The sequence below is a fragment of the Puma concolor genome, chromosome B1 (genome assembly GCF_028749965.1).
Source record: "Puma concolor isolate L17-30 chromosome B1, mPumCon1.1.hap2, whole genome shotgun sequence".
Lineage (NCBI taxonomy): Eukaryota > Metazoa > Chordata > Mammalia > Carnivora > Felidae > Puma > Puma concolor.
Window position 1 is genome coordinate 30587799 of NC_141670.1, and position 27667 is coordinate 30615465.

General features: G+C 38.9%; 2 protein-coding genes across 12 annotated transcripts in view; both read left to right on the top strand.

Moving 5' to 3' along the window:
* NRG1 (neuregulin 1) overlaps positions 1-27667 on the top strand; it is a 1130312-nt gene that overhangs the window by 982369 nt on the left and 120276 nt on the right. For 4 of the 11 annotated variants that reach the window (XM_025932897.2, XM_086703391.1, XM_025932903.2 and 1 more), the window contains exon 1: positions 22381-23325. The exons of 6 other annotated variants lie outside the window; for them this stretch is intronic. In XM_025932897.2, the coding sequence (XP_025788682.1) occupies positions 22659-23325 (667 nt within the window). In that variant the 5' untranslated portion in view covers positions 22381-22658. Of the gene's footprint in view, positions 1-22380; positions 23326-24148; positions 24198-27667 lie in introns of those variants that run through there. One more of the 11 variants, XM_086703395.1, reaches the window with a different exon arrangement.
* LOC147581536 (uncharacterized) lies at positions 21988-22375 on the top strand. The gene has a single exon (XM_086703396.1). The coding sequence runs from the start codon at positions 22136-22138 to the stop codon at positions 22322-22324; it is 189 nt and encodes a 62-aa protein (XP_086559522.1). The 5' UTR covers positions 21988-22135; the 3' UTR covers positions 22325-22375.

Consider the following 27667-nt stretch of genomic DNA (forward strand, 5'->3'; position numbering starts at 1 on the left):
TTTTATTAAGAAATCTCTGATTAAGTAGTTTTTGAAAAATTACTAGTTTCTTTCACCAGAGTAATTGCATATTGATTAGTTTCTTTCTTTTTTAACAGTGAGAAAAGGAAAAGAAACATGCTTAGCCTGTTCCATTTAATATTGTACAGAAAACTCAGCAGGTCTTGTTGAAGTGTGACATCACATTTGCTGAAGCTTTATCAGCCTCCTAGACATCACCACTGAAACCTGGAGGAAATAGTGTCTCCGCTAGTTCATCTGTAGGCAAATCCCACTTTTCCCTGCCCTACTCTTATTATAATGCATCTACCATACAAGGTGCTTGAGGATTTAATTCAATTTTTAATAACTTTGTATTCATAGTTCAACTAATTGTCAAAGAACTGCTGGAATGGCACTTTTCATTTCATCTCTCAGTCTGCCAGAAGTCAGCAAAATCTTAAAAACCAATTATATGGCCAATGTGGGTTAGAGTCTACAGCTGCGCTCATCTCCATTCAAGTCCATGACTATCTCTTACTTAAGAGATTTGGCGTTTAGGTTGAACTTATTCATCACATCTAAGGTATTGTTTTGTTCACTGCTCAGATATTCCATGGTCTCTTCTTCAGCGAATATCAAGCTTTTTAAAGAATGGGATGAGGAGAGATGGCGAGAGGGTGGGAGGGAGACACACACACACACACACACACACACACACACACACAGAGAGACAGAGATAGGCCGTGTTAAATATTGCAGGACTTTTTTTTTTTGCCATGATAAGAAATTTCCTCCATATTCCTTTTAATTTTTTTTTTAATTTTTTTTCAACGTTTTTATTTATTTATGGGACAGACAGAGACAGAGCATGAACGGGGGAGGGGCAGAGAGAGAGGGAGACACAGAATCGGAAACAGGCTCCAGGCTCCGAGCCATCAGCCCAGAGCCTGACGCGGGGCTCGAACTCACGGACCGCGAGATCGTGACCTGGCTGAAGTCGGAAGCTTAACCGACTGCGCCACCCAGGCGCCCCTCCTTTTAATTTTTAAAAGGAATTTTGGGCTATTAATTTCTTCATTTCAGTAGTAAAAATTGTAAAATATAGATTGGGATAGGCCAAGTGACAACTAAGGTCAAATAGCAAGTGAGTGGTAAATGTGAAATTAAAATTTGATGGCCCTGTTTTTGCTATTTGAGTCTTAGATCACTGAGGGTTTCTCTCTCTTTGATTAAAATAAGTGAATGGTTAGTAATCTATTTCCCATAGGGCTCCAGCATGGTGCTAGGAACTGTGAAGTGTATTTCTTGAAAGGGGAGAAAGTTGGGGGAGGTGAAGTCAAGATTAGTCCTTGGGCTGAAGTAGTTTGCAGTAAAATAGAAAGGTTAATTGTGGTTAATTGTGCTAATTATGTGTAATGACACATATTCATGATACAAAGCAGAATATGGGAAATAGATTTTTAAATTAAGTTGCTTTTTATTTTATTTTATTTTTTTTTCAACGTTTATTTATTTTTGGGACAGAGAGAGACAGAGCATGAACGGGGGAGGGGCAGAGAGAGAGGGAGACACAGAATCGGAAACAGGCTCCAGGCTCTGAGCCATCAGCCCAGAGCCCGACGCGGGGCTCGAACCCACGGACCGTGAGATCGTGACCTGGCTGAAGTCGGACGCTTAACCGACTGCGCCACCCAGGCGCCCCAAATTAAGTTGCTTTTTAAATAATATTGCTTAAGATAGAATACACTTACCCATTCTATGGCATGTGACTTAAAAGGAAATATTATTTAGATAATGATTTTTTTTTTACTGTTGTCTCTTTTTTAAGTAGCCAATTATTTCTGCTTCATGTTTAGAGCTCAATAATTTTAACAAGAATCAGAATTCTGAAATTTATCTATTTAAAAAGACAATATGATTTACCATTAAAAGTAAAAGGCCAAATAAGATTAAGAGGAATCAGAAATTACTTTGCACTAAGTAGTTTTGAAAGTAGTTTGGGAACTTTTAAAGGATTTAGAAACTTAACTGGAAATTTTAGATGAGCATAATCATAGTATGGTAAATTGAATTACTGTTGATTTTCAGAAACTTGCCCCATCATACATAGATGGACTTAAAAGATATTCAAAGAGATATTTTTGACTAGGTTACCTGGAAATATATATGGAAAGGTTGAAGTTTCTTGAACAATATTATTTTCATTAGTTGTCTTTTTTTTTAATTTTTATTTTTTAACATTTATTGAATTGACCTAAAGGTGAAAGAAGTAGCAAGCTAGGAAATGTATGTCTAATTATATTGTAACTGAGTGATAGGTATAGTAAATTAAAATCATAAATTAATTAAAATGATTAAGTATTGAAAACAAAATATTCCTTTATAATTATTCCTCTATTTCTTAAAGTTCATTTATTGAAAGCAGTGATTAATTGACAAGAAGCTTCTGTGTCATCTGATTGAGTTTTCAACTGTAGATTCCCCATATAGGAATTAAGATATATTCAAAAACATAATCTGTAAGAGGAAATATATTAAATTTATTTTATAATATTTTATATAAATGTCATGAATTTTAACTTAGAGATCTAGCTATTTAATCAACCTATAAAAATTCACATCATTCACAAATAATGTAACTTTGAAAACAGATCATTGTTATTTTAATTCTTAGTCTACAAAGATATAATAAAGAAGTTGCAACAACTACTTTTAAAAAGTTGCAAAATCTAACAATCCACCACTGATGAACTGTTCTCGGCAGAATTTGACACACAGGACATTTTTATGATAAGGTGTGATGTGAGGGAATATGAAGAGAAATAGCGTCACACATATCTGAGGGAAAATTATTTAAGTGGCTGTAATAGGTTTGTTTTTGTTTTTTACAAATTTTGTACATTTCCCTTTAGTTGATCCAGATGGAGGTTTTTCCCCTCTGCTATCCTCATTGCAGGTTCTTATTTTCACATCCCTAATACTCCAAAGCAGAAATGCATCTTGTTCAGGCTTGATCCTCAAGTTATCTGCAGAAAAATAAACCATACAAAGAATCCTTGGGTATGTTTTAGAATGAATAGATTATGGGGGCAGCAGAATTGCCGTGTATGTGCAAATGAGACTGTGTGTGAAAGCAAGATAAGCTTTAGGAAGGAAATAGGTGACTCAAGGGCACATAAGGGATTTGTTGGAACCTTTAAAAACATTTTTACAATGCAGGTGAAGGGGACTGAGATTTAAAACTGTTCAGCTTTGTGAAAAAATAAAAATGAAACCTAACATCATTACATGCATACATACAGAAACAAGTATGACTAAAACTTTCTGCTTGTTTTTTTTTTAAGTTTCTAGAACATTGGCTGTGACCTTTTATGTACAAAGTGCATGAAGAGTGAGTCTAATAGAAGCTGCTAGTGGAGAGGGTCTTCATGAAGAATAGGACCAGCTCTGCTCTCTCAATAATTGTCAAAATGTCTTAACTCACCTCCCTCCTTTTGTAGCAGTAGTGCAGACTTGGGTATATTTTATTTAAATTGTATCTGAAATTGTAAATATATATATATATATATATATATTCATATATATTTATATATATTCATATATTTATATATGAATATATGAATATATATATATTCATTCATTTAAATTGTATCTGAAATTGTAAATATATATATATATTTATATATATATATTTATATTAATTCCTTGTCCAGTCAAGGGAGAAAGCATACTCTTTATTAGTTTATTGATACACAAAGATGTTAGATTGTCTTCCCACCCCCAGGGGTATTCTTCTGATGGTCTCATAGCTCTTGCTTCAAGCAACAAGATTGCTACTAGTTATTGGCACGAAGTGCACATCGGTTCCCAAACTGTAATGTAAGGTCTGGAAGGAAGGGATTTGGGGTTATTTGTGTTTCCATTCCCATAACGTATCACTGTACTGTTTCCCAGAGGTGATTTTTTTAGATTATTATACTTTTTAAAAGTTGTATGCATATGTAATTATAGGAAGACACCTAAAAAATCATGAAACATATTTAAATATTTAAAAGAATTTTCTTAATGTTTATTTTTGAGAGAAAGAGAAAGAGAGAGAGAGAGAGAGAGAGAGAGAGAGAGAGAATGAGCGGGGGAGGGGCAGAGAGAGAGGGAGACACAGAATCCGGAGGAGGCTCCAGGCTCTGAGCTGTCAGCACAGTGCCTGACGCGGGGCTTGAACTCACAAACTGCAAGACCATGACCTGAGCCGAAGTCAGACGCTTAACTGACTGAGCCACCCAGGCACCCCAGATATTTAAATATTTTAAAATCGATGTTTTAAAAAAATAACATTGGCTGAAATAATATTAGAAAATTTTTAACATTTTGAGAAGTATTTAACATTTTGTATGCTTCTATTTCAGTTTTTCTGACTTCTGTATCCGGGAAGTTTCTTCATTTTATGACAAGTATTCATTTACGTGGTGGTTTCTAAGAATCTGTTTCCCCTTAGATGGAATTATTATAAATTATCTGAAAATCTATATATTAACTGGTTGGTCGCTGTTCCTCTCTGTGGTGCTGAAGAGTCTTTGGGAATAAGGCATGCCACCATTGCATTAATAAGGTTGATTTTTCTTTTATTATCATTAAAAGTAATGATACTAAAGTAGTAATAATATCTTCTAGTGAGCACCTATCACACATCAGATTCTTTCATATGAGATCAAATATTTATTAGTCAAGTTATACAATGAAAAACCTAAGAGGCTCAAACAAGTCAGTATTTGTCAAGGTTAGATAAAAAGTAATGGCAGAAGCAAAGTTGCTTTCCAGCCTCTCTGACTCCACATCCTGAGCTCTTTTCACTCACTGACTGTAGTGACTATAGAGGATGAAAGAAAAACCCTCAGAGGGCTCCTCTTGTGAGGGCATGTGATCATTGCCACTACTTTTGAAAATAGTTGTTTTCCTCTAACCCAGTTACTTGGACCAAATCAGTTCTATGAATCAAGGTTCCTGAGCAAAGTACAGAAATATACGTACACATTTACTATGATAAAAAGCATTCAGACCAGAAAGTTTTAGATAAGAAATCATATTTGTTTGGTACTTGGATAATTTAAAAGGAAATCATAAACCTCACACATATATTGGGTTGGAGAGACAATGATGAGTGCTTTATGGTCGATAAAAAGGGGTGTCCATTAAATATCTGAAACTTAGCATTATAAGAAACAAATAAATAAACACATAGGTGATACGTATCCTCAACTACCTCAGCCTTCATTTTGATGGTAATTTTCAGATCAATTTTGAGATGCAGAATAAAAATCATAGCTTTTTGTATAAATTTCAAATTGATATGGAAGGTTATTTGACTTTAACAGTCTTTATAGTAGGTTTTCTTTTTTGTGTTTAGATTGACTTATTTTGTCAGTTTTTAGGGTTTTTTTCCAAGCAAGATGGCATTTTCATCTCCTGCTGCTATTAACATTTATAGCATGCGGCCTTTTGTTGCAATGTGGTGTAAATTCCAAGTGACTGAGGATGATTAAACAGAAAATGAAACTTGAATGGCAATATCTCAAAATCTACTTAAAGCCATGACAGGTGTCTGTCTGTGGCAATATATCAGTTTTGAACACATGAAAAGTAAGAAATGGTGGCTTTTTCATGGTTGGATTTCTTTTTCTTTGAAATCAAAGAGAGAAAATACCAATTTGTCCTGGATCACTAAAACAGTGAGCTGGATTTCTAAACAACGTGGATAGTACACACAATGAATTACCCCTGAGTCTGCAATCTGATAGGCATGTGCCATACCTATTTTATACCAGTTGCAATTTTCTCATTTGTACACAGATGCTGAGTAACATTAAAAAAATGTATAACTGTAATTAAAAAGCAAGCACTCAAGAAAGATAAGACACAAAGAATTAATTGCAATTACAACTCTTCTTTCCGCATTGACTGCAAAAGCTTGGTGATCTGAATTGTGCTTCAGCCATAAGCTCAGGACTCCCTCCAACCCCCAAGGCTCTTCTTTAACATTTGTTATTACTTAGCTATTTTATTTGGCAGAGATCCCTCTGTCTCATCTTCTAATGCACTGGCAGGGTTCCTATTGCCAATAGCTTCGAGCCTACTACTGCTAGGATAAGCGGCATAGCCGAACTTTCTAGCCTCTGCATCCTTATAAATAATGCATCCGGTTTCCTGTAACTACATGAACCCTTAGACTTTGGTAGGCATGTCTTTGTTAGTCAGGGTAAAAGAGTGGGGAGATGAACAGTAGGGGAAATAGTTGTAGGCATTTATTATCACTGATTAGAACCTGACGCCATCATAATATGCATTACTCACTAGGTTAATGTTAATGGAATGCTTATGATATTTATAGTAGACATAAACATGATATATAAAAATAATATTTTTGCTGACTAAACTGCATGCTTAATTCAACATGGAAAGTGCTGGTAATGTTCACCTAGGACCTTTTAAAACTCTATTGCCCATAATTAGATCTAATTTACTTATTTTTAAAACCTCTTTTACTTTGCACAGGATCCATTGACTTTTTGGGTGTGTGCACACTTGCTCTTAAGAGCAAGAATGAGATATTGGTTAAAGATAATACATAATCCTTCAGGTAGCTTGACAGTATAACATGTCACTGGATTTAGGATGAAGGAGGAAAAATGCTATGATGATGACTTAATTGCAAAGTAAGTAATATATATCATACTTTGAACTTCAAAGTGTTTATAAACTTATGTTCTCAAAAATTAATGTTTTACTTTGAGCAACAGAGATATTAGTATTTAAAAAAGAGAAATTGTTAGTTTTTCAGTTTTTAAAAGCAAAACTTGTTTAGCGATGTCCTTTAAAATGCACCCTCAGGGGCGCCTGGGTGGCGCAGTCGGTTAAGCGTCCGACTTCAGCCAGGTCACGATCTCGCGGTCCGTGAGTTCGAGCCCCGCGTCAGGCTCTGGGCTGATGGCTCAGAGCCTGGAGCCTGCTTCCGATTCTGTGACTCCCTCTCTCTCTGCCCCTCCCCCCTTCATGCTCTGTCTCTCTCTGTCCCAAAAATAAACGTTGAAAAAAAAAAAATTTTTAAATGCACCCTCAGACAATGTTAATGTAGAATAACAAAGTTCCACCCCCATACGTATTCTTTTCCTTGTTGGACATACTATCATTGAACATTCACCGAGTGATGAATGACTGTTCAGCATTAAAATTATGTCGTATGGATGAAAAAATTCAAGTTGATTTAGATATCGAATGAGAATCAGGTTGCTCTAGAGCCTTGTATATTCTCATGAGAATTAATTGAAACCAGGAAAAATGTTTCTAAGTAGATAAAGGATGTTAATCTTCATTTTATTGTTGGTTTCTTTAATTACCATCAGTTTAAGTCTGAACGGCTCATGTATTTATGAATATGATGACTTATAACTAATAGTGACAATTACTTTGGTCATCTTTAGCTTTTGCCATGTCGGTGATTTTGCAGAGCCTAGGGAGATATCAGAACTAATGTTAGTCAAAATGTTTAGTATTTATTTCTTTGAATCATGTTAAACTTCCTTATTGATTAAACTAGTTTCTACAACCAACCAAGTTTTAAACTAAATCGTCAGATCTTTATCTGTATGTATGTAATATAATTTTTTCTCTTTGGTTTTGAGTATAATTTTTTTCTATTTTGAAATGTCAGGATTTCTGGGTAATTAGAACATTTCCTTACTAGTTCAGAAAATTTGGCCCACCCTATTTTAAAACTGTGCATTGGCATGACTGGTAAATAAGTCTTCAATTCCCCAAAAAAATAATAATAAAATATATTAATATTTTATTCAATGTATGTGTTTTAAAAACACTAAAAACAATCAAGCCAATAACTTTTTAAAAACTCAACCCATCATCAAATAACTACTATAGCCCAGTATGTTTTGATGGGTGTTTTGTTTTGGTAGATACTGAGGGTAGAAATAGATGGATTAAGTTTTTCTGTCTCTAATTGTCCAATAATCCAAAGGCTTCTTGCTTAGGCATGGTGATTTCTGGAATGGATCTCTGGATTCTTCTTTTATCATTAGTCAAAACACTATGGGAAAGAAATACTTTCATAACTCGATCCTGAGTGAAAACAACCTCAGATACTTAGACATGCACGTACAATAAACAGTGTTTCCACAACATGTCTACTGTACATATAGAATCCATGAGAAGGCGTGGACTCTCTCTTCTGAAATATTTGCATTTGTGCCAGACTGAGGTTAGGAAAACTAAGTCCTCCCCTAGAATGTGACACCGTGAAAGCAGGAACCATTGCAATCTCTTTCCTTTATTCTCGTAGTCTTAGGTAGGGCTGGCACATATTAGGCGCTTACCAAATAATTACTGAATGAATGAGTGAATGAATGAAGCTACCAAAGGCAGCAAGGACAAGATGAAGCTAGGATGTATATGGAAAAACTGACAAAAGGCACATTTTTGGACGTTGGGAAAAAAATTGTAAAGCTTGTAGCAGAAAAGGCATTAACTGGAGACCAAATCTTCCCTTTTCACATTAATATGAATAATTTTTACTTGCTGTAATTGCACAATGTTTTCAAATGCTATCTTAATTCTTTAAAAAAGCAATTGAAATAGAGAAATTAAATTTTCCTGCTAAAAGTCCAGGTTTAGGGTGCATCTTCTTCCCTCAGTGATCATGTTTGTATCAGCAGAAATATGCAACAGAGGGGCATCACACTGTTAAGTAGGTTAAAGCTTTTTGATTCATGTACTTACCAGTAACATCATTTAAGTGGGTTGGTCTTACCATGGCCAGAGTTAAGCCACACAGCATGATTAAGTGGACCATCTAATGTTGCAAATTAAATTCTGCTGTTGGAAAAAGATGCCCTGAGCTGAGAAGTAAATACTTGTTGTGTTCTTGTTCTCTTCTCTTCCTCTTTCCTCCCCGAATTTCAGTTTTGCTTGGGTCCAAGGATGGTAGGGCTCAGCAGAGAAGTTATTTCTTCTGTTATTGATGACTTTTTTTAAGTCTTCTTTCACTGGTGCACTTTCCAAATATAATTCTCAAGAGGAGAAAGAAGGATCCTGATAGTGAGGATGATAAATAAGGAAGGACTGGTGTAGATCTACTACTTGCCATGATGTCTGCCTTGCCTTTGTTTCTCATAGTCAGCTTTCTCTGCTATTTTCCATGGAGACTCGGACATTACCACTCTCAAAATTTGAATCATGGCTTCACTCTCGTCAGACAACCCCACTTTCTACTTCAGAGAAGGGTGGAGTGTCTTTTCCCTTCCTGCTTCCACATCTGTAAACTCCAGCACGATGTCTGGGACATAGCCAGCCACTTAGTGAACAGTTTTTGGATGGATGGGCAGAGAGATGGCAAGATCAATTAACATATATCTTTGGTCTTTAGAAATGGTAGCCATTTTGACCATATATGATACAGTGACCTCAAAATCTGAAATCTACTGCTTTTGAAAAGCAGGTCATCCAGAGCTTTTCCATTTTTACATTCCAGACTGTGAAAAGAAGTTGGTTTAAATGCTGATCAGCAAATCTTCTCATCAGTTGCTATATGTTGGCTGAATTACAGTAATATCAGTTCATTTCCAGTTGGACAACTCAAGCATTTAGCTCTGAGTTTTTGACAGCATACAAGTCACTGAACTAATTATTTTTGTACCCATTCGACACAACTTTTTCCCTTGCCAGAGGTTATTTTCAAACCTCTTGTCTCCGGGAGTACAGCTAGCTCTGAGCCAGCAGATGCCGAAAAATGTCTTACCTTCTCATTGTACTTTTTTTTTTAATTTCAGCAATTTCTCTCTGCTATTCATTTGCATCACTACAACCTTAAGTAACTTGGAAAACTGCTTAAATAGTAGCATTTCTCTCAGTAGATTCTTTGGTTTTAAGACTGTGAATGATTATGAATAATTTAACTTTTGATATACTCATGCAGAACTTTTTCACTGGAGTCTTTTTGGGTGAAAGGGAAGAATGGGAGTGGAAATCCAGTTGTACATGGATACCTTTTGGATGCCTTTGGTATAGTCACTGGTAGACTATAGTAGTAAACATTTGGAAGGACATGACAGAGGTAAATATTGGGCCATATCCAGGTATTTTAGCTTGGAGCCAAGGAGATTCAACCAAAGGATAGGTTATTTGTCTCACCTCTAGTGACAGAGTCGTGGCAAAGCCACAGGGAAGAATTTTTGAGAAACACTTCAGAAGATTTATGTTTCATTCGAGAAACCTCTTCAAAAGCCTTTTCTTTCTTATGGGAGGTATGTGGGGGTAGAAACAGCATATGGTTGAAACCCTCTGCACGGCAGTGATATGTAAAAGAAGTACTTTCCTGCTAGGTTAAATTACTCTTGCATGCCTCTTGCTGTCAGTGACATGATTTAGTTAAATACAGATGCTTTTAGAGGGGGTTTTGTACTGCATCATAAATATTTAACAGTTTTATAAAATACTATATGCATAACTGGGTGGAAAATACAGCAGTGGAGAAGCCCAACGTGCACATCAGAGCCCTTGGCCTTACAGTGTCCCCAGACCAGTTGACCGTTGAAAATGATATGCTCAAGATGCAAGTGTCATCAGCAATTAAAGGATTCTGTTTCTATTTTTCCAATAAAATGAAGCTACTGTCTAACCTTTCTGATTGTCAGTAAAGTGAACTTTGTAATTTCCCTCTTCACATTATTCATAGATGTTCCAGTTCCCTAGTGACTGAAGTATGGCATTAGGAAAAATTCCTTCTCAATAAAGAAATGGTGTGGGGGAGGGGTCAAGAAAAGCTCTTAGATTTTCTACAGCAACTAATGGTTTATTTATATAGAGATGCTTCATTGCCATTATCTAATAGTTAAAGTCATATGAATCTTGTATTTCTGATATAATTTTGAAATTCATGTTTTTTTTTAATATATAGTTTTAAGTTCATTTATTTATTTATTCTGAGATAGAGAGAGAGGGTGGAAGGGGCAGAGGGAGAGGGAGAGAATCCCAAGCAGGCTCTGCACTGTCAGTCTAAGAGCCCGATGTGGGGCTCAGATTTACCAACTGCGAGACCATGACTTGAGCCAAAACCGAGAGTTAGATGCCCAACCGACTGAGCCACCCAGGCACCCCTGAAATTCATTTTAAAAGTCAGTTCCTTAAAGTGAGAGTGGTAGGGGAACGTGGGTGGGAAGGGTGCATGCAGTGGAAGAAGTGAACAAATACAGGTTAATGAATGTGGAATTGGTTGATTCTTTTGTTTTTTGGCATAGACTACAGAGTTTTTGTAATAAAACTTATTACAGGAAATTAAGATGGGTTCTCTGTCATATGTTGTGGCCAGAAATAGTTATGAAAAAAAATCTTTGAAGATATTTTTTTCCAGCATTTTATTACAGAATTTCCAAACATACAGAAAAGTTTAATGTATTGTGAACAACTTACGCCCAGTGTCTAGATTTTACAGTTAACATTTGCTGTATTTCCTTTATCAAATGCCCATTTGACCTCTCTACCCACTCTTATTTTTGATGCCTTTTCAAGTAAGTTGCATACCTGCCTGTATTTTATTCTCACATATCCCAGTATTCCTGACATATATGTTTTATTACAGTCTTTAAAAGAATATGTAAGTGATGGGTTATGCCAACAATTTATTTTTTCTGTAAATATTTTATTTTATTTTTAAAACAAACTTAAATTGTATTTATTTATTTATTTATTTATTTATTTATTTATTTATTTATTTATTAAAATAAACTTAAATTTTATTTATTTATTTACTTATTTAGTATAATTTATTGTCAAGTTGGCTAACATACAGTGTATACAGTGTGCTCTTGGTTTTGGGGGTAGATTCCCATGATTCATCACTTACATACAACACCCAGTGCTCATCCCAACAAGTGCCCTCCTCAATGCCCATCACCCATTTTCCCCCTCCCCCACACTCCCCACCCCAAATCAACACTCAGTTTGTTCTCTGTATTTAAGAGTCTCTTATGGTTTGCCTCCCTCCCTCTCTGTTTGTAACTATTGCCAACAAACAGAATTTAGGTTTCTCTGGAATGAGTCATCATATTTGGAGCTGGGATTTTCTAGGCATCATGTTTCAGGATTTAACTCCATTATCAACAGCCTTCTTTTCTCCTCTTCCTGACAGTCATTCCTTCCCTGTCCCAGCCTTCTGATTCTCCAAATTAAAAGAGGACATAACCCTGCCTCGCCGGTTCTCAAATATTGGTAATCTTGGTATCACATATTTTTGAACCATTGCAATAATAGTAGGCTGATCCCTATTTTGACATGACAGTCTCCTTACCTCAAGATAAGCTCCCTTCCACCCGCTGGCGTGTCTCTTCTGTACCTTTCCACGTAAGCATAAAGCTCGGTGTAATGTTTCCATTGTTAAACTAATTTCTTATCTCCAGCCTATCCTCAATGAAAGCTGTTGGGCTCCACAGCACAAAGTCTGTGTGTCCTCTTAGTGTGATAAAATGAGGTTGAGTAAATGAGTCGGAATATAAATATTGGTCTCTGAGATAACTTTCAGAAAGAGAGCCTGAATATTCAGCAGGGTTGTGACCAAAAGTGGTCATGGGAGCATTCAAGAAAAGTAACTTTTTTTTTTTAATTTTTGTTAACGTTTATTTATTTTTGAGACAAGAGAGAGACAGAGCATGAACGGGGGAGGGTCAAAGAGAGAGGGAGACACAGAATCTGAAACAGGCTCCAGGCTCTGAGAGGTCAGCACAGAGCCCGACGCGGGGCTCGAACTCACGGACCGCGAGATCGTGACCTGAGCCGAAGTCAGACGCTTAACCAACTGAGCCACCCAGGCGCCCCAAGAAAAGTAACTTTTAAGTAGAAGCAGTCACAGTGAAGGCTCAAAGTGAGATATTCCTGTAGAGATAATCCATGGCAGTAGTGACAGAACGTCCATTCTACTCTTTCTTTGTATCGTCTTTGACAGTACTTCACTAGAGAGCTTTCCTTTGTAGAAATGAGTTGAAAGGGGAGGAGCATTAGTCCTGAATTTAGTCTTGACTCTGAAATTAATTTTGGTGTGACTCCAGGAAGATGACGATGAGGATGATGATGATGATGATTTTTAACTTCCTTGGACCTTTTTTCTTCTGGTAGAAAACAAAATTCATGGGTAAATCCTATTCCGGCTCCAACAATCAGTAAAAGTAAAATTTAGATCTAATTATTCTTGGAATTACACTTCATCTTGTAGGAAGCCTAAATCCTTTCACTTCATGTAGTTTCTGAAATAGGAAGAAGAAACAAGTCATTCTTAAACAGATCTCGACCTAGCAACATATTGTGTGATTTATGATAGCTGAGTTTGAATTGGAGGTCAAATGACAAGATATTTTTATCTTATGACTGTTAAATTCATATTTTTAAAGTAATAAGAACTATAACAATGCAGAAAAAATGTCCACCCCTTGGACAGAGAAGCAGCAGAAAAATACGAGGCTGGCATTTGATTTTAAATAGGATACTTCTACTCCTATGAGTGTTATAAGGCTTATGACCTTACAACTGTATTGCCAGTTAGGTGGTTCACTCAGAATGCCAAATCAGTTCTGGAAACTACGTATGTTTTTATTCCTTCCTTTTTTTCCTTTGGTGCAGCTTTGTATTTTCATTTTGATCAGCAACAAGGAGATAGAACTATGTAGACTCCAAGGAAAATGTATATTCTAAAATGTTTCCTCTGGATGAACTCTTCTCAGATTTTCAAATTTAGACTATATTTAAAAGTAGGACACTTCAGGTAATTCCCTTCCCCCAGGCTTCCTTGATTCCAGGTGTGTTTTGAGGGTTTATTTTGTATAAGGCTTTAAAGATGTTTCCGAGTCTCTTGAGTAGATGGTACTCTCTTATAAGTAATTCATAACTTCCTTCATTTGTGGACCATCTCATGCCCAACGGGTTCTGTCTGAAGCAGAAGATTGAAAAATCAAAGTAACAAATTCCAGAGCATTTGTAGAAATGTTTTGTTGTGCTATACACTGAATTTCTGGATTGATTTGGGGATTATAGAGTCAGCTGACAAGAAACTGAAAAAATAGCTAGTGACTAAGTATGAATCAAGTTTAATTACTTCCATTTTTGAAACTTTACTTTGTATTAAACTAGCATTGATTATCAGAGATGTTTCTTCCTTATGTTTAATTTCTCTTACTGCAATGAAGTATAGCCTTTATTATTTTCTTTAAATAAATTATACATGTCCATACTCATAAAATGCAGATTATCTCTTGTATTTTTGTTACATTTGTCATAAGACTTGTGGATACAACAAACAAAAATTATCTCTTAGCTGTGGTGCTCTGTGATGTGATCTTAACTTATAGGTAGTGAATATTAATGAAACAAAGATATTTGTTCAAGGTAACTAATCCAACATATATAGCTTTAGTAAATATTATGAATGACCATCCACATAATATCAGAGTAGTCACTATAATTTTCCTTCTTTTTATTACACACACACACACACACACATGAGTACTTTAACATTATTTGCATTTATTCACACAAGTACAACTCTTATCTGGAGTACCCATGCCTCTAAGATGTTTTCCCACACTTTGTTCATCTCTCTTTAGTAGAGTTTCCATATTGCTGCGTTTATTCAACAACACTTAATGCCTTCTGTGTGCCAGGCATGCTCTAGGAAGTAAGAATATAGTGATAAAAACAGACACAAATACTTGCCCTTGTGGAATTTACATTCAAGTGGTGAGTTCATCACACGTTTCCTAACAAAGCACACTGCATAGAAAATACAGATGATTCAGAATAACTGCCACTTTCCCCACCCCAACCTTTGCTCATATTTCTAGTATATTCTAAAAAGTGGGATGGGATGGAGTTGAACAATGAGAAATAATATTTTAGGTATATAAAATGAGATAGAGTTAGAAGCCCTTGCTCATTTTCTCCTAAAACGTCTTTTGAATTGTAAAGCTCAATGACACGTCAATTTATTATAGCTTTCTTCATGCTTCTGAGTTCCCTGGGATTGCATCATTGACATAAATTCAGAGTTCATAGTTAATTAATAACTGTCAAAGATTTAATGCCATGTGATCTACTGAGATTTTGTAGAAGAAAGGGCAACCTAAATGTCCCAAAGTCTCATTATTTTAGTGTAGTCCACTAGTAACACTGGTCAGATAGAACATCATTTCCTTTTAAAATTAAATGTTGGAAAAGTTGAAACCATGATGAGTGTCCAGAGTCTTTTTATTTTTATCTTTTTTACTGAGTTGGAATTCACATAACATAAAACTGACTATTTTAATGTGAGCAATTCATTAGTATTTATCTCAACGTTGTGCAACCATCTCCTCTACTTCCAGAACATGTCCAGTGTAATTTTACAAGAACGGTGACTTGTAAAAGTAAAAATAAAATAAACTGTGTTTGTATATGACTAATGATTTTACTTACAGGGAGTGAGAAATTCATAGTCCCTCTCAAAGTAAAGAAAACTTATTATAAGTATCATATTTAATAAAGATAACCTTTCTATATAAAATTTTCACATCCTCATCTTTGAGGCCATGTACTATATCTTGAGCTAGGGAGGATCTAAACTCATAAAGAACAAAATGTGCCAGAATGATATGATCATCTCATTACAAAACGAGAACGCAGAGGGGTGCCTGTGTGGCTCAGTTGATTAAGCATCTGACTTCAGCTCAGGTCATGATCTCTCAATTCACGGGTTTGAGCCCTGCGTCGGGCTCTGTGCTGACAACTCAAAGTCTACAGCCTGCTTCAAATTCTGTGTGTGTCTCTCTCTGTCCCTCTTCCACTCAAGCTCTCTGTCTCTCTCTCAAAATAAATAAATAAACATTTAAAAACATGAAAACACAGACCCACAGTCCATATCAAATGTTTGATACAGCATCTCACAAAATAATTCTTAAAATTAAGTTGTCTTCTCTGAGAAAATTTTCACTGGGTGAGAGTCAAGTATCATGAGTCTGCACTCACCTACAAAGTGGGGAGATAATACCTGCCCAGGAAGGTAGAATGGGTTTCATATTTAGCATTTATGAACAAGGTAGAAGAACATCTACATTATACATGTTTGTGTATGTGTATATATATATACATGTGTATATATAATACAATAATGTAAAAGAACATCAGATAGTACATGGATTTGGTTTGCCCTCAGAGAACGTTTCTGTTGAGTTGAAGAGAAAAGAATTACAGGAAAAACAGTTAAAATTTAGTTTATTCCCAGCTTTCCATCCACTGAAAGGATCTGTGGTGGTGAAGAGTTAAGTATAGTTGTGGTAATGGAGTTTCCCTAGAATAAGATAAATTCATAAGAGGCATTTTTAGGAACAATCAGAAAAATTTGATAAGGATGTGCCTGTTCTGGACACTCAAAGATCTGAAAAAATGTACAAGAGTTTAGAGGGTAGAATGAAAAAGCTTGCTAGTTTATTAGAGGTGCCATTATCTGTATAATTCAATTTCAATTAAAAATAAAACCAAACAGGGGCGCCTGGGTGGCGCAGTCGGTTAAGCGTCCGACTTCAGCCAGGTCACAATCTCGTGGTCCGTGAGTTCGAGCCCCGCGTCAGGCTCTGGGCTGATGGCTCGGAGCCTGGAGCCTGTTTCCGATTCTGTGTCTCCCTCTCTCTCTGCCCCTCCCCCGTTCATGCTCTGTCTCTCTCTGTCCCAAAAAAAAAAAAAAAAAAAAAAAAAAACGTTGAAAAAAAAATAAAACCAAACAAAATTATGTACTGAATGGAAGCCAGATAGTGAGAGACCTGGTCTTCAAAGAAATTGAATTCTTTAGTCCTATATACATGACATAGTTAAATAATAGAACAGACTGTGAAGATGTGCCCCAGTAGGTGGTACAGATAAGGAAGTGCTGGGTCCATGATGTGGAAGCATGGAAGGCTCCATGGAGTAGCTGCGGCCACTTGGCGAGTGACTTTGAAATGAGTGGGAAGAGGCTGACAGATGCATTTGAGTGCTTTGTCCTCTCATGGAAAGAAGTGAGTTTTAAAGGTCACCTTTGGAACATGAAGCTTTCTTATGAAAACTGTGATTTCAGGGGTACCTGAATAGCTCAGTCAGTTAGGTATCCAACTTCAGCTCAGGTCACAATCTTGTGGTTCCTGAGTTCGAGCCCCGTGTCAGGCTCTGTGCTGACAGCTGGGAGCCTGGAGCCTGCTTCAGATTTCTGTGTGTCTCCCTCTCTCTCTGCCCCTCCTCCACTCATGTGCCTGCACTCTCTCTCTCTCTCTCTCTCTCTCTCTCTCTCTCTCTCAAAAATAAACATTTAAAAATTTTTTTAAAAATGTGATTTCATAATTCATTAGCAAATACATAAATCATTATGTTTTATCTGTAGTCCTCTCCGGTGACTGTAATTTGGAGATACCACAAAGTAAACTCTACTTTTTTAGCCCTAAAATTTAGGAGCAAGAATAAGCTTTTTCAGAGATAGAAAGAGTCAAAATACAGGGGAAAAAAAACTGTAAAAGAGAGAATAAGTTTGGGTTATATGGTCAAAAACGAACTGGCATTTGCCATCCTCTTTCATCTGCTGGAGCTGAGCTAAATACTTCTGATAATAAAATAACTAAAATAAATGCTGCACCCAATAACCTAGCTTGAATTGAAGTAGCAGAGGAATTTGAATACATTTGATGATATAATAGGATTTTTTTTCTTCATTGAAGCAAGCTTAGACAGAAGCTGGAATAGTGTGAAAATGGATCAGAAATACAAGTGTATTTTGATATTGTTCTGCCAAATCCCGTTCTGTATTACTGTCCCCTCCTGACCCAGGTCGACTTACTAACATTTACTTCCTTATCTTCTGCCGTGGATTAATAATGGCTGCAAGTTCTTTGTCACTGTCCCCAGTCAAGACCTATTTCCCCAGTTCTTGAATGTCAGCTGGTGCTGTGACGGCTTAACCAGTAGGATGCAATGGAAATGACCCATGCAGCCTCCACATTCAAGGCTCAGGAGGGCTGGCAGCTTGGGCTTCTTCCCTCTTGGGATGCTTCTGCTCAGAACCCAGCCATGCTGTGAGAAGCCCAAGCTTCACAGAGAGGCCACATGTTGGTGCACCCTTCCACAGTCCCTGCTGAGCTCCCAGCTGACACCTGGCATCGACTCCCCATCACGTGAGTGCCATCCTCAGTGTTTCAGCTCAGTTGTATCCTAGCTGATTGCAGCCCCGGCTGACATCAAATGCAGCAGAAGAACCACTCAGCCAAACCCAGTCAACCCGCAGACTAGGGAGACAGAATACAGCAGTGATTGCTTTAAGCTATTTCAGGGCAATTTGTTTCACAGAAGCATATAATTGAAAAGCTTTCCAGAGAAAATTCTGGAACTGAGACTGTGGAAGATCTCCTTCAACTGAAATTATAAATAGGTAGCATTTAATTAGCCTATGCTTTTTGTTTGTTTGTTTTGTTTATTTTGAGACAGAAATTGAAAGAGTGCAGGAGGGAAGGAGAGAGAGAATCCCAAGCAGGCTCGCAGTGACAGCACAGAGCCTGATGCAGGGCTCAAACTCACAAACCACAAGATCATGCATGACCTGAGCTGAAACCGAGAGTTGGCTGTTTCACCGAGTAAGCCACCCAGGCACCCCTAAATAGCCTATGCTTAATCCTTACAAGTTCTGGATATCACTAGGCAAAATTTTGGAAAGCTCTTATTTTGGAAACTAGGCACCTGCAAGTTTGTTTACAAACCACATTAAGGTACTGAGCCTTTTTCATTATTACACTTTCTGGTCCGTTTATTTTCCCATTGAAGTGATGGGTAAGCAATACATATTGAGATGCATTATTGTGATTAAAAAGAAAAGTGGTATTTTTCAGCAGAAACAGCATGAGTCAGACTTTTGTTCAAATCTTGGCCCTATCACTTAATAGCTTTACGTCCGTGGCTAAGTTACCTAAGCTGCCTGAGTAGTTCTCTATTTCGAAGATGATACGTACTGTACGGGATTAGTGAAGACAAGAAATAATATATGTTAAGAACCTAGCTCAGTGCCTGGCACAAAGGCAGAGCTCCTTAAATGTAGCTGTTGTTGTGATGAAGGAGGTGGTAATGTGGTTTTTGAAAGGTAGCAAAAATCTGCTCTTTTTCATTTTTTTAAGGGGATGCAGAGATGTGGGTGTTCCTGGGCTTTATTGGGGTGGAGTCTAGAGGGTTAACGCGACATATCCTTGCAATTCTTCCTACAGACAGGCATGTTTCATCCAAAGGAAATTCCGATCCCTTACCCATCCACAGCACCCTTTCTCACTTCTTTATTTCCATAGGGGACTTGGTTAAGGGATAAGGGCAACTTTTGGTTCCTACTCTCAAGGGGAGAACTCATGAAGAATTCTCTCTCTCTCTCTCTCTTTTTTTTTTTTCTTTATGTCCTCAACCCCCTTTCCTCAATTACATTCACCTTCTGATTTGGTGGGAAAGAACTCTACAGGATGCTGGCTTTCTGCAAGCTGATCTTAGCTTTGAGGTGCCACAGGGCTCATGGAATACATCTCCAGGGAGGACACGTACACATCCCACAGATTTGAATAGCCCCGGGGAAAAGGCAGCTGTGGCAGCCCACAGGATTTTGTTTCTGCTGTTTTGTTCTAGCCTTTGTGTGATACGTTGTTTTCCTTTCTAAGGGTCTTTAAGATGACAATTAGAGCAGCGCCCAGTAATTTCTTTGTTGGCAGAATATGTTTGTTCTCGGTGATTAAGGTGAAGTGGGTAGTTGTTATTGGGGTAAGCTGAGGACCACTTTTCTTCACTCTGGGTTACCATTCTTGGCATCTTCTCTTACCTGCCTGGCTTGGGCTGCTGGAAACCCATTTTGAGTTTTGAAACTGAGATGATAATTGTGAATGAAGTGCCAATGTATTATATTGGAGTGTGGTATTGGTTTGGGGCAAAAGTGAGGAGTTAGGTACCGTGTATTTAAACGGGGTAATCTCTAAAGTAATTACAAATTACCCTAATTTAGTGTAAACACTTACTTGCTTATATCGGTTCTGAACATTCACGTGAATGTTGACAATCAAAATGTGAATACCTCTCAGTGTGAATACTGTAAAGGCTTCCCCATAGATTTTCCATGATATGAAATATCATGTCCGTTGCTAAAATCTTTCAGAAAACTCTCACTGCTTTAAAATCAAATGGCTAAAGCCAGAAAGTTAGGCACAGGATCTTATTTTAACTATTCTTGTTTTAAAATATTGGTTACTGGTATATAAGTGCAGGTTATGTGGAGGATAAGTCATTTTGCCCATCAGCTTGTCACAGTCATAATCACAGTTAGGCCAATTGGTTCAGGCTTTTGTCGTTGTTGTTAGTTATAGTACTGCAAGCACGTTTTGAGAGTTAATATCCTTTAAATCACTTATAATTATGGACCGATTTTATTTTGATGTGATAATATTCTTCTCGCTTGCCCACTTAAAGCTTAAAACTATTTCAAAGCGGTGGAGATTGTGTTATACAAAATTTAATGTGCTTAAAGCAGAATTTCTCAGGACTTGAGCTCTAAATTTATTGCTGCTGGGATTCATATGATGGCTATGTAGTATAGATTTAGAGAGAGCTTTTAAGACTCCCATTGACATAGGTGAGCAGAATGGTTCCTTGGAAACCATTTGGGTGTCCAGTCATGGTAAAGCATGGACTAAGGGCTCAGATGCATACAGTGCAAGAACAGGAGGGAGGTTCAGGGAACCCCGTGCTGTCTGTTAAAGACGGCATTTCTTCCAGTCTTTTAACGGCTGCTGTTTTAAAGGGGGGCAAAAGCAGCATTGAAACTATCTGTAAGGTAAAGCTATTGAGACCCAACCCAAAGGCATGCTCTTATGGAAAACTCTTCTTAATACTTGCAGTGTGGTTCTAGCGGAGGACATGTGGTATATATTACGGCTCCTGGGGAATTCAGACCTCTGCAGTGTGGAGTCACCGTGAAGGCTAATTTCAAAACAAAGTGGTAGCCTTTTGCTCCCTTCATAGCGCTATTTACCAGTGTTTCTTATTAGCTTGACATTAGTCTAGGACTGCTGTGGGTGGAAAGAGGAAACGGAAATTCAAATGGGACCGGAGTGGGGATCCATGAACACCTCTCCCCTTCCCTCCCACCCCTCCTTCAGCATAGGCTCAGCACTTCACCCTGGGCATTGCAGTCTTACACAGTCTTCGCCAAAAGGGCTGAAGGCAGAGCTGTCCAAGGTTCGAAAAAAACACGTTCTGACTGTTGGTTGAAAATCAGGTAATAACAGTCCTCTTGGTGAACAAAACTTATTAGAGGGCAGGGGAAGGAATGCTATCTCTCAGCGGCAGGCAAGAAGAAATTGCTGTTGAAAAGCTTACCTCTCTAGGGAGGAATCAGATATCAGACTTTGCCAAGCCTCAGGTCCAACCCATAAGGTCCCACCTACATCCCCCGCCCCATCCCAGCTTTGTTAGATTGCTAGCATCGATCGCTGGCTTTTTCTGACCCCACAGTGGGTGAAGGAAAGAGAGCCGGCAAGACCAGAAGCAAGCAAGGTGGGGGTGGAAAACTGGGGCTGCTTTTGTGGAGAGAAAAAGAAAGGGAAGAAAAGGGGTGGGGGCCATGGGGACTGAGCTTAACTGGTGCCTGCCTGCTTCTCTTTGATTTGATGGCCTTTATTCCTTCTAATTGGATAAAATAGGAAGTCACTGGCAGTCCTGCGTCGCTGGGTATACTGATTTTACTCAGACCAGCCAGCAGCTCTGGAGTGCGGACAGAGGGAGGAGGGAGGAAAAAGAGAGAGACAGAGAGACAGAACGTCTTTGGATGAGGAGGGGAAAGGAAGAGAAAGAGACTATGAAGCCGGGCAGAGCTGCGGGGGGAAGAAAGTGAATGAGCGCTCAAGAAGGACAAAGAGGAGTGGTTGGGGGGGTGGGGGCGGAGGCAGGGCGGGGAGGGGAGTCGCCGCCCCTCCGGGCCGCACTCTTCCCTTCGGATCCCTGTGTGATGATACTGTTTGCAGTGATGCTCCCGGGGCAGGCACCTGCTGCTGTGTAATGATTCAGCCTCTTTCAGCCTTCGCGTTAACACAACAGGATGCTGTTGCTACTCTCACTGCTGCCTCTCCTGCCGCCGCCGCTGCTGCCGCCTCCGCCGCCACCTCTGGTCCTGCTTTTGCTTTTACTTCTCCTGCATGACAGTTGTTTTCTCCATCTAAGCAGACACCAGCTTCAGATGCTCGAGGTGAGAAACATGCCTTTCAGTTTGGGCTACTGGTTTACTTAACTGACCAACGATCAGCTCGGTTTCTATTTTGCCTCACCCCCCCGCCCCGGCCCCCCCGACCCTCTTGACCAGCCGGGATGGTTTGGAGAAGCATTTGAAAGAACTGCAAAAGTAACCTGGAAACAGCAGTAAAGAATTACAGTATACTTTCATTTGGTAGTTGCTAGAGGCTTTTTTTTCCTTCCTCTCTCCTGAACTCCTCTTGCTTTTGATAATGGCCTTGGACTTGGAAGACTTATCGATTTCCCCCTGTAAGATGCTGTCTCATTTGGTTGGGGGGAGCTCTGCATGGTAATGGACCGTGAGAGAGGCCAGGCCTTCTGGAGGTGAGCCGATGGAGATTTATTCCCCAGACATGTCCGAGGGAGCAGCCGAGAGGTCCTCCAGCCCCTCCACTCAGCTGAGTGCAGACCCATCTCTTGACGGGCTTCCGGCAGCAGAAGACATGCCAGAGACCCAGACTGAAGATGGGCGAACCTCCGGACTCATGGGCCTGGCAGCTCCCTGCTGTGTCTGCCTGGAAGCTGAGCGCCTGAGAGGTTGCCTCAACTCGGAGAAAATCTGCATTGTCCCCATTCTGGCTTGCCTAGTCAGCCTCTGCCTCTGCATTGCTGGCCTCAAGTGGGTATTTGTGGACAAGATATTTGAGTATGACTCTCCTACTCACCTTGACCCTGGGGGGTTAGGCCAGGACCCTATTATTTCTCTGGATCCAACCGCTGCCTCAGCTGTGTGGGTAGCATCTGAGGCATACACTTCACCTGTCTCTAGGGCTCAATCTGAAACTGAGGTTCAAGTTACAGTGCAAGTTGACAATGCCGTTGTGTCCTCTGAACCTTCAGCGGTCCCGACCCCGAAGAATCGTATTTTTGCTTTTTCTTTCCTGCCGTCCACTGCAGCATCCTTCCCTTTCCCCACTCGGAACCCTGAGGTGAGAACACCCAAGTCAGCAACTCAGCCACAAACAACAGAAACTAATCTCCAAACTGCTCCTAAACTTTGTAAGTAGAGAGAGAACGATGATGATGAATCATGGAAAGGGGTGGGCTTGAGGCGCTAAAAGGCGTTCTCTTGAGCATGGAGCTGTTTCCTTGTCTTCTTCTATTTTAATTGCATGGTTTTGTTTAAGCACATCATGTGACTGGAGCGCTTGGGGTGGCGTTGAAGAGATGAGTAAAACGATCTTGCAAACTGCTGGTATGAAACAGTGTTCCCTCCAGCCAGACTGTTCGGTCTGGGGTGGGGGACCCAAAACTTCAGCATCTGGGAGTCATGCTTGAATTTAATTGCAATTCAGTTGATTTCTAACACTTTTAAAAATGAACACATCAGACAGAGCATCCTTTTTAAAACAAAACAAAACAAAACAAAACTATAAATGTGACTTCCATAGAGCAGCGAGTGTGGTTCTGTGTCTGTCTTTCTCCCGTGTGGATTTCCATCACCTCTCCTCACCTTTCGGGTGCCCTCTGCCACGCAGTGGTCCCACACTGCCTGTTATCTGCCTCCATGCCTTCTTCCTGCTCCCTTAACTGCTCTCTGCTCTCACCACGTTTCTGTCTTAATTGGTTCTTGCTGATAGCGCATTTACAGTGCTCACCCCTCACCAGTGGCAGGCGATTGCCGTCCTGCCCAGATTGTAGTTTCGGCTACCGAGCACTTACGAGGGACAGCTTTATTTTATTCAGGGCGCAGTACGATGCCGCATGAAAGGATTTCCCCAAATTAGTTTTGTCTTCTGTAATCAAATGTTTAAATAGCTTCCTTGGCAGTCATTAAAAAGTACAAGATCCATTAGTAAGGTACATCGTTTTTTTTTTTCAGACGTGTCTTTTTTTGGCCGTCAGACCGGAGCAGTGCAGTTTAATAACCTGTGAGTGAAGAGAGCCCACGCTCTTAAAACGATACAGAACAATGTGCTGCTGTTCGTACTGGGTCACTGCAATGCTTTACAATGGAAAGTTGACAAGGCAGAAACCATGACTAGTCAGGTTGCTCCCCACGTCAGTAGAGAAGGGAGGAGTGGCCTCTGGCTTCTTTTTATAAATGTTTCTGATTTATTTTTTTTTTCTCTGCCTTCTGCCACTTTTTACCACTGACTGAATATGTCCTTCGTGGAATAAAGTAAAAGACAAGAGAATCCAGTCCTTAATAACGTGTGTAAAATCTCTTAAGAGTTGAGGGCGAGGGTTCTGCGATGAAATCCTCACCCCTTCGGTTCCCCTCTGGGTGGTAAGGAAGAATAAAGAATGTCTTTTCCGGACATGATGTTCTGTGTGGGGTAGAGCCGTGTGGTATAGAAACACAGAAAACTTGATCTGCTTGTGATTCAAGATCATTTCATTTCACACACAGCAGAAACTGCTGGCAAAGATTTAAAAAAAGAAGAAGAAAAAGAGAGAGAGAGGCTTGTTTTTCAGGTGTAATTAGTAAAGAACCTCCTTTCTGCAGACACTGCTCTGTGTCTTTATCAAATCCCTGAAGCATCATTAAAGGTCTGACAGACATCACTGCATTCACCGCCTCTTCCCACCTGGCAAAGTGACCAGAAAATAATACCCAGATGAAATGACAGGCTATAAAAAGCAAGTACAGATCCTGCAAAGAGAAGCAACATTCCCCATGAAGACAAGGTTACTTCTTTGTCTTTATCATTTGAAACTTGGCTTTAATTAAAATGTGCCCGGACAGGTTTAGCTTTCCAGAAAAAGAAAGAGGACCCTATGAAGAAAAAACAAACAAACAAAAAACTCCTTTGGTAAATTCCATAATTTTGTCATCTTTTTGGGGGGCGGGGGGCAGGAAGCAGAGAACCATGTAGTCCCTTTTTCTGGTTTAGGACCGTGTCACAAAGTATGTAGTGACTTTTTGAGAAATTATTTTTTCAGGTAAATTCTTCTACTAAGTGTTTTAAGAGGGTACAGATTCCATATAGTTTCTCTTCTCTCGGTTTTCAAGCCAGGGCATTGATTTTCTGGCATTTGCATTGAGTGGCAAAGATTTACTGCTGCCTAAAAGCATCACGGTGGCCAGTTCTGGCCAGAGACACAGCTGCAGCACTCTGAAATGCATCGGAGATAAGCCTGGAAAAGCAGTATGGGAAGTAGTTTTCTCCTGAAAAGTTAGGGGTAGACAGACGGTGCTTAACACTTTGCCACCTATAAGGCTTTCTGTATGGGAAACTCGGTGTTAATGTTTTAGCCTAGTGCCTGAAAACAACAGCAAAAGCATGAGTATCCTAAAAATTTATGAGTCTGGTTTTTGCGCAGGGGGACTGGGGGGGGGGGGGGGGTTGGTCCAGGAAGCTTTGTTTTCAGACACTCGTAAGTGGTTGCTTTTGTTGTTTTAAAAAGCTTGTAACCATTGACTAAAAAAACCCAAAAAACCACACACACACAAAAGAGCTTGGAATTAGACTGTCATTTGTGACCTCATTCACTTTTTTTCTCTTCAACTAAGAAAGTACTGCTTCGTCACAGGAAGAACCAGACCTATCCTTCTGTCATGCATGTTTTTGACATGAACTCAGCTGTGATGGTATAATCTTAACATGACGTTATCGTATCTGAAACATGCTCTTTGGTGGTTTCAGGACGTAACTCTCCCCGTTCTATCTGCCTCAGCATATTCAGCATATTATGCACAGAGCTGTAGCCTTCAAGGTCATAGTCTGTTGAGGGCTAATTGATTCTTCTTTATCCTGGAGCCTGAGAGAGTGGAAGAGAGACAATCCTAGTAATTGTGTCTGCTCTGTAATTCCCCAACCAATCTACCCTCTAGTATTAGGGTTATTCTATACAAAGGGGAATTACTCCCCTTTCCACGGACTTTTTTTAAAATTAAAACATTCTGTATTGTAATAAAAGGCAATACAGAGCATTCTTAATTGTCCAAAGGAATAGTAGCTGCATCAGGTTTTCTCAAATGGGTATTTCTTGCATAAGGTAATATAATGTCATGTTTTCACAATACTAATCCATGCATCCATCTAGATCTTTAAGAAACCTAATACAGGATTGGAAAATACATATGCATTGTTTTTTTTAATCCTGAAGTTTTTCTGTGTGTGATTGGTGGTTTTCCACTACCACAATCTTTATTTGCCATGATAATAGTTACGTTTTTATTTCTCACTGGGGCCCCTACTTGAACTATTAATTTTGTTTCTTTGCCTGGGCTTTAAAATTTTTCTTACCTTCTATTTATATGGAAAGAACTGACTCTGAGAGGTTGCAAACTCAGACTACTATAAAAAGAGGTGATTAATTAAATTGTAGCCGGGGAACTATAGTGCCATCTTGGAAGCAGATGTATTTCTGGATGGGAGAGCCTGCTTGACAACAGACTCTGTAGTATAAGAACGTATTAGTATTTTCAACTCAGGCCAAATTTGTTTTGCTTTGTCTTAAATCTCTTTGTGTTGGGTTGCATGGCAAACCATTGTTACCACAATGAGGATAGGAATCACTACCATTTGCAAAAGCTCAGCGTGATTAACTGAATATACCAAAAGATTTCTTTCCTTCAATTTAAAAATGGCATTTATTTTAAGCCCAATAGATTCATCCAGTTCCTTGCAACCTACAATTCCTTGTCGGTGATTTCAGAGTGGTGATTTCAAAGAACTTTTCTCCACTTTAACCAAAACTTGCTTAACGCCTAAGACATTAAAAACTGGGAGAAATGGAAAGATCCTCGACTGAAACCAAATAATTTTATTAATTTGCTGATGAGGGGGAAACCCAGGTTCTGAAAGATTTAGTGACATTCTTTTACTAAAAGTCACAAAATGCTGAAAGGTTCAGTGAAATCCTAAATAGGAGAAAGCAGAGACATGTCTTGTCCCCCTGAATTTAAATCCACACATGGCTCTTTTCTCCTGTCAGCTTTTCCCTGTTCCAGAGAGTGTGAACTGGACAGCAACTCTGATAGTTTAAGTGGCACCCAATTAACAGGGACGTATGTCAAGTGGGACCACTGGTCAAGCATGTATAGTTCATAGTATTCAGTTTTCTTCCCACCTTCTTGTTTTGCTTTTATTAAATTCTCAGTAGTGGTAGTCTTTTTCCTGTTTATTTGCTCATCCATACAGTGTTCAGCTTGCTGTCGAAAACAGCTTGGGTTTTCTAGGGTGGGCTCTTTGCTGACATATAGCAGATGGCCCTGTGGCTCACCTCTTCCCTGCCCATTCTGTGTCTCCTTGTTCCTTTATACCTAAATCGGTTTTCTTCCTTCCTCTCCCTCCCCACCTACCCAGTTATCTCTTGAATCTTCCTTATTTTTCTAATTATGCCACTTTGGCTTTATTTATCAATATTTCATTGCATTCTAAAATATTAAACA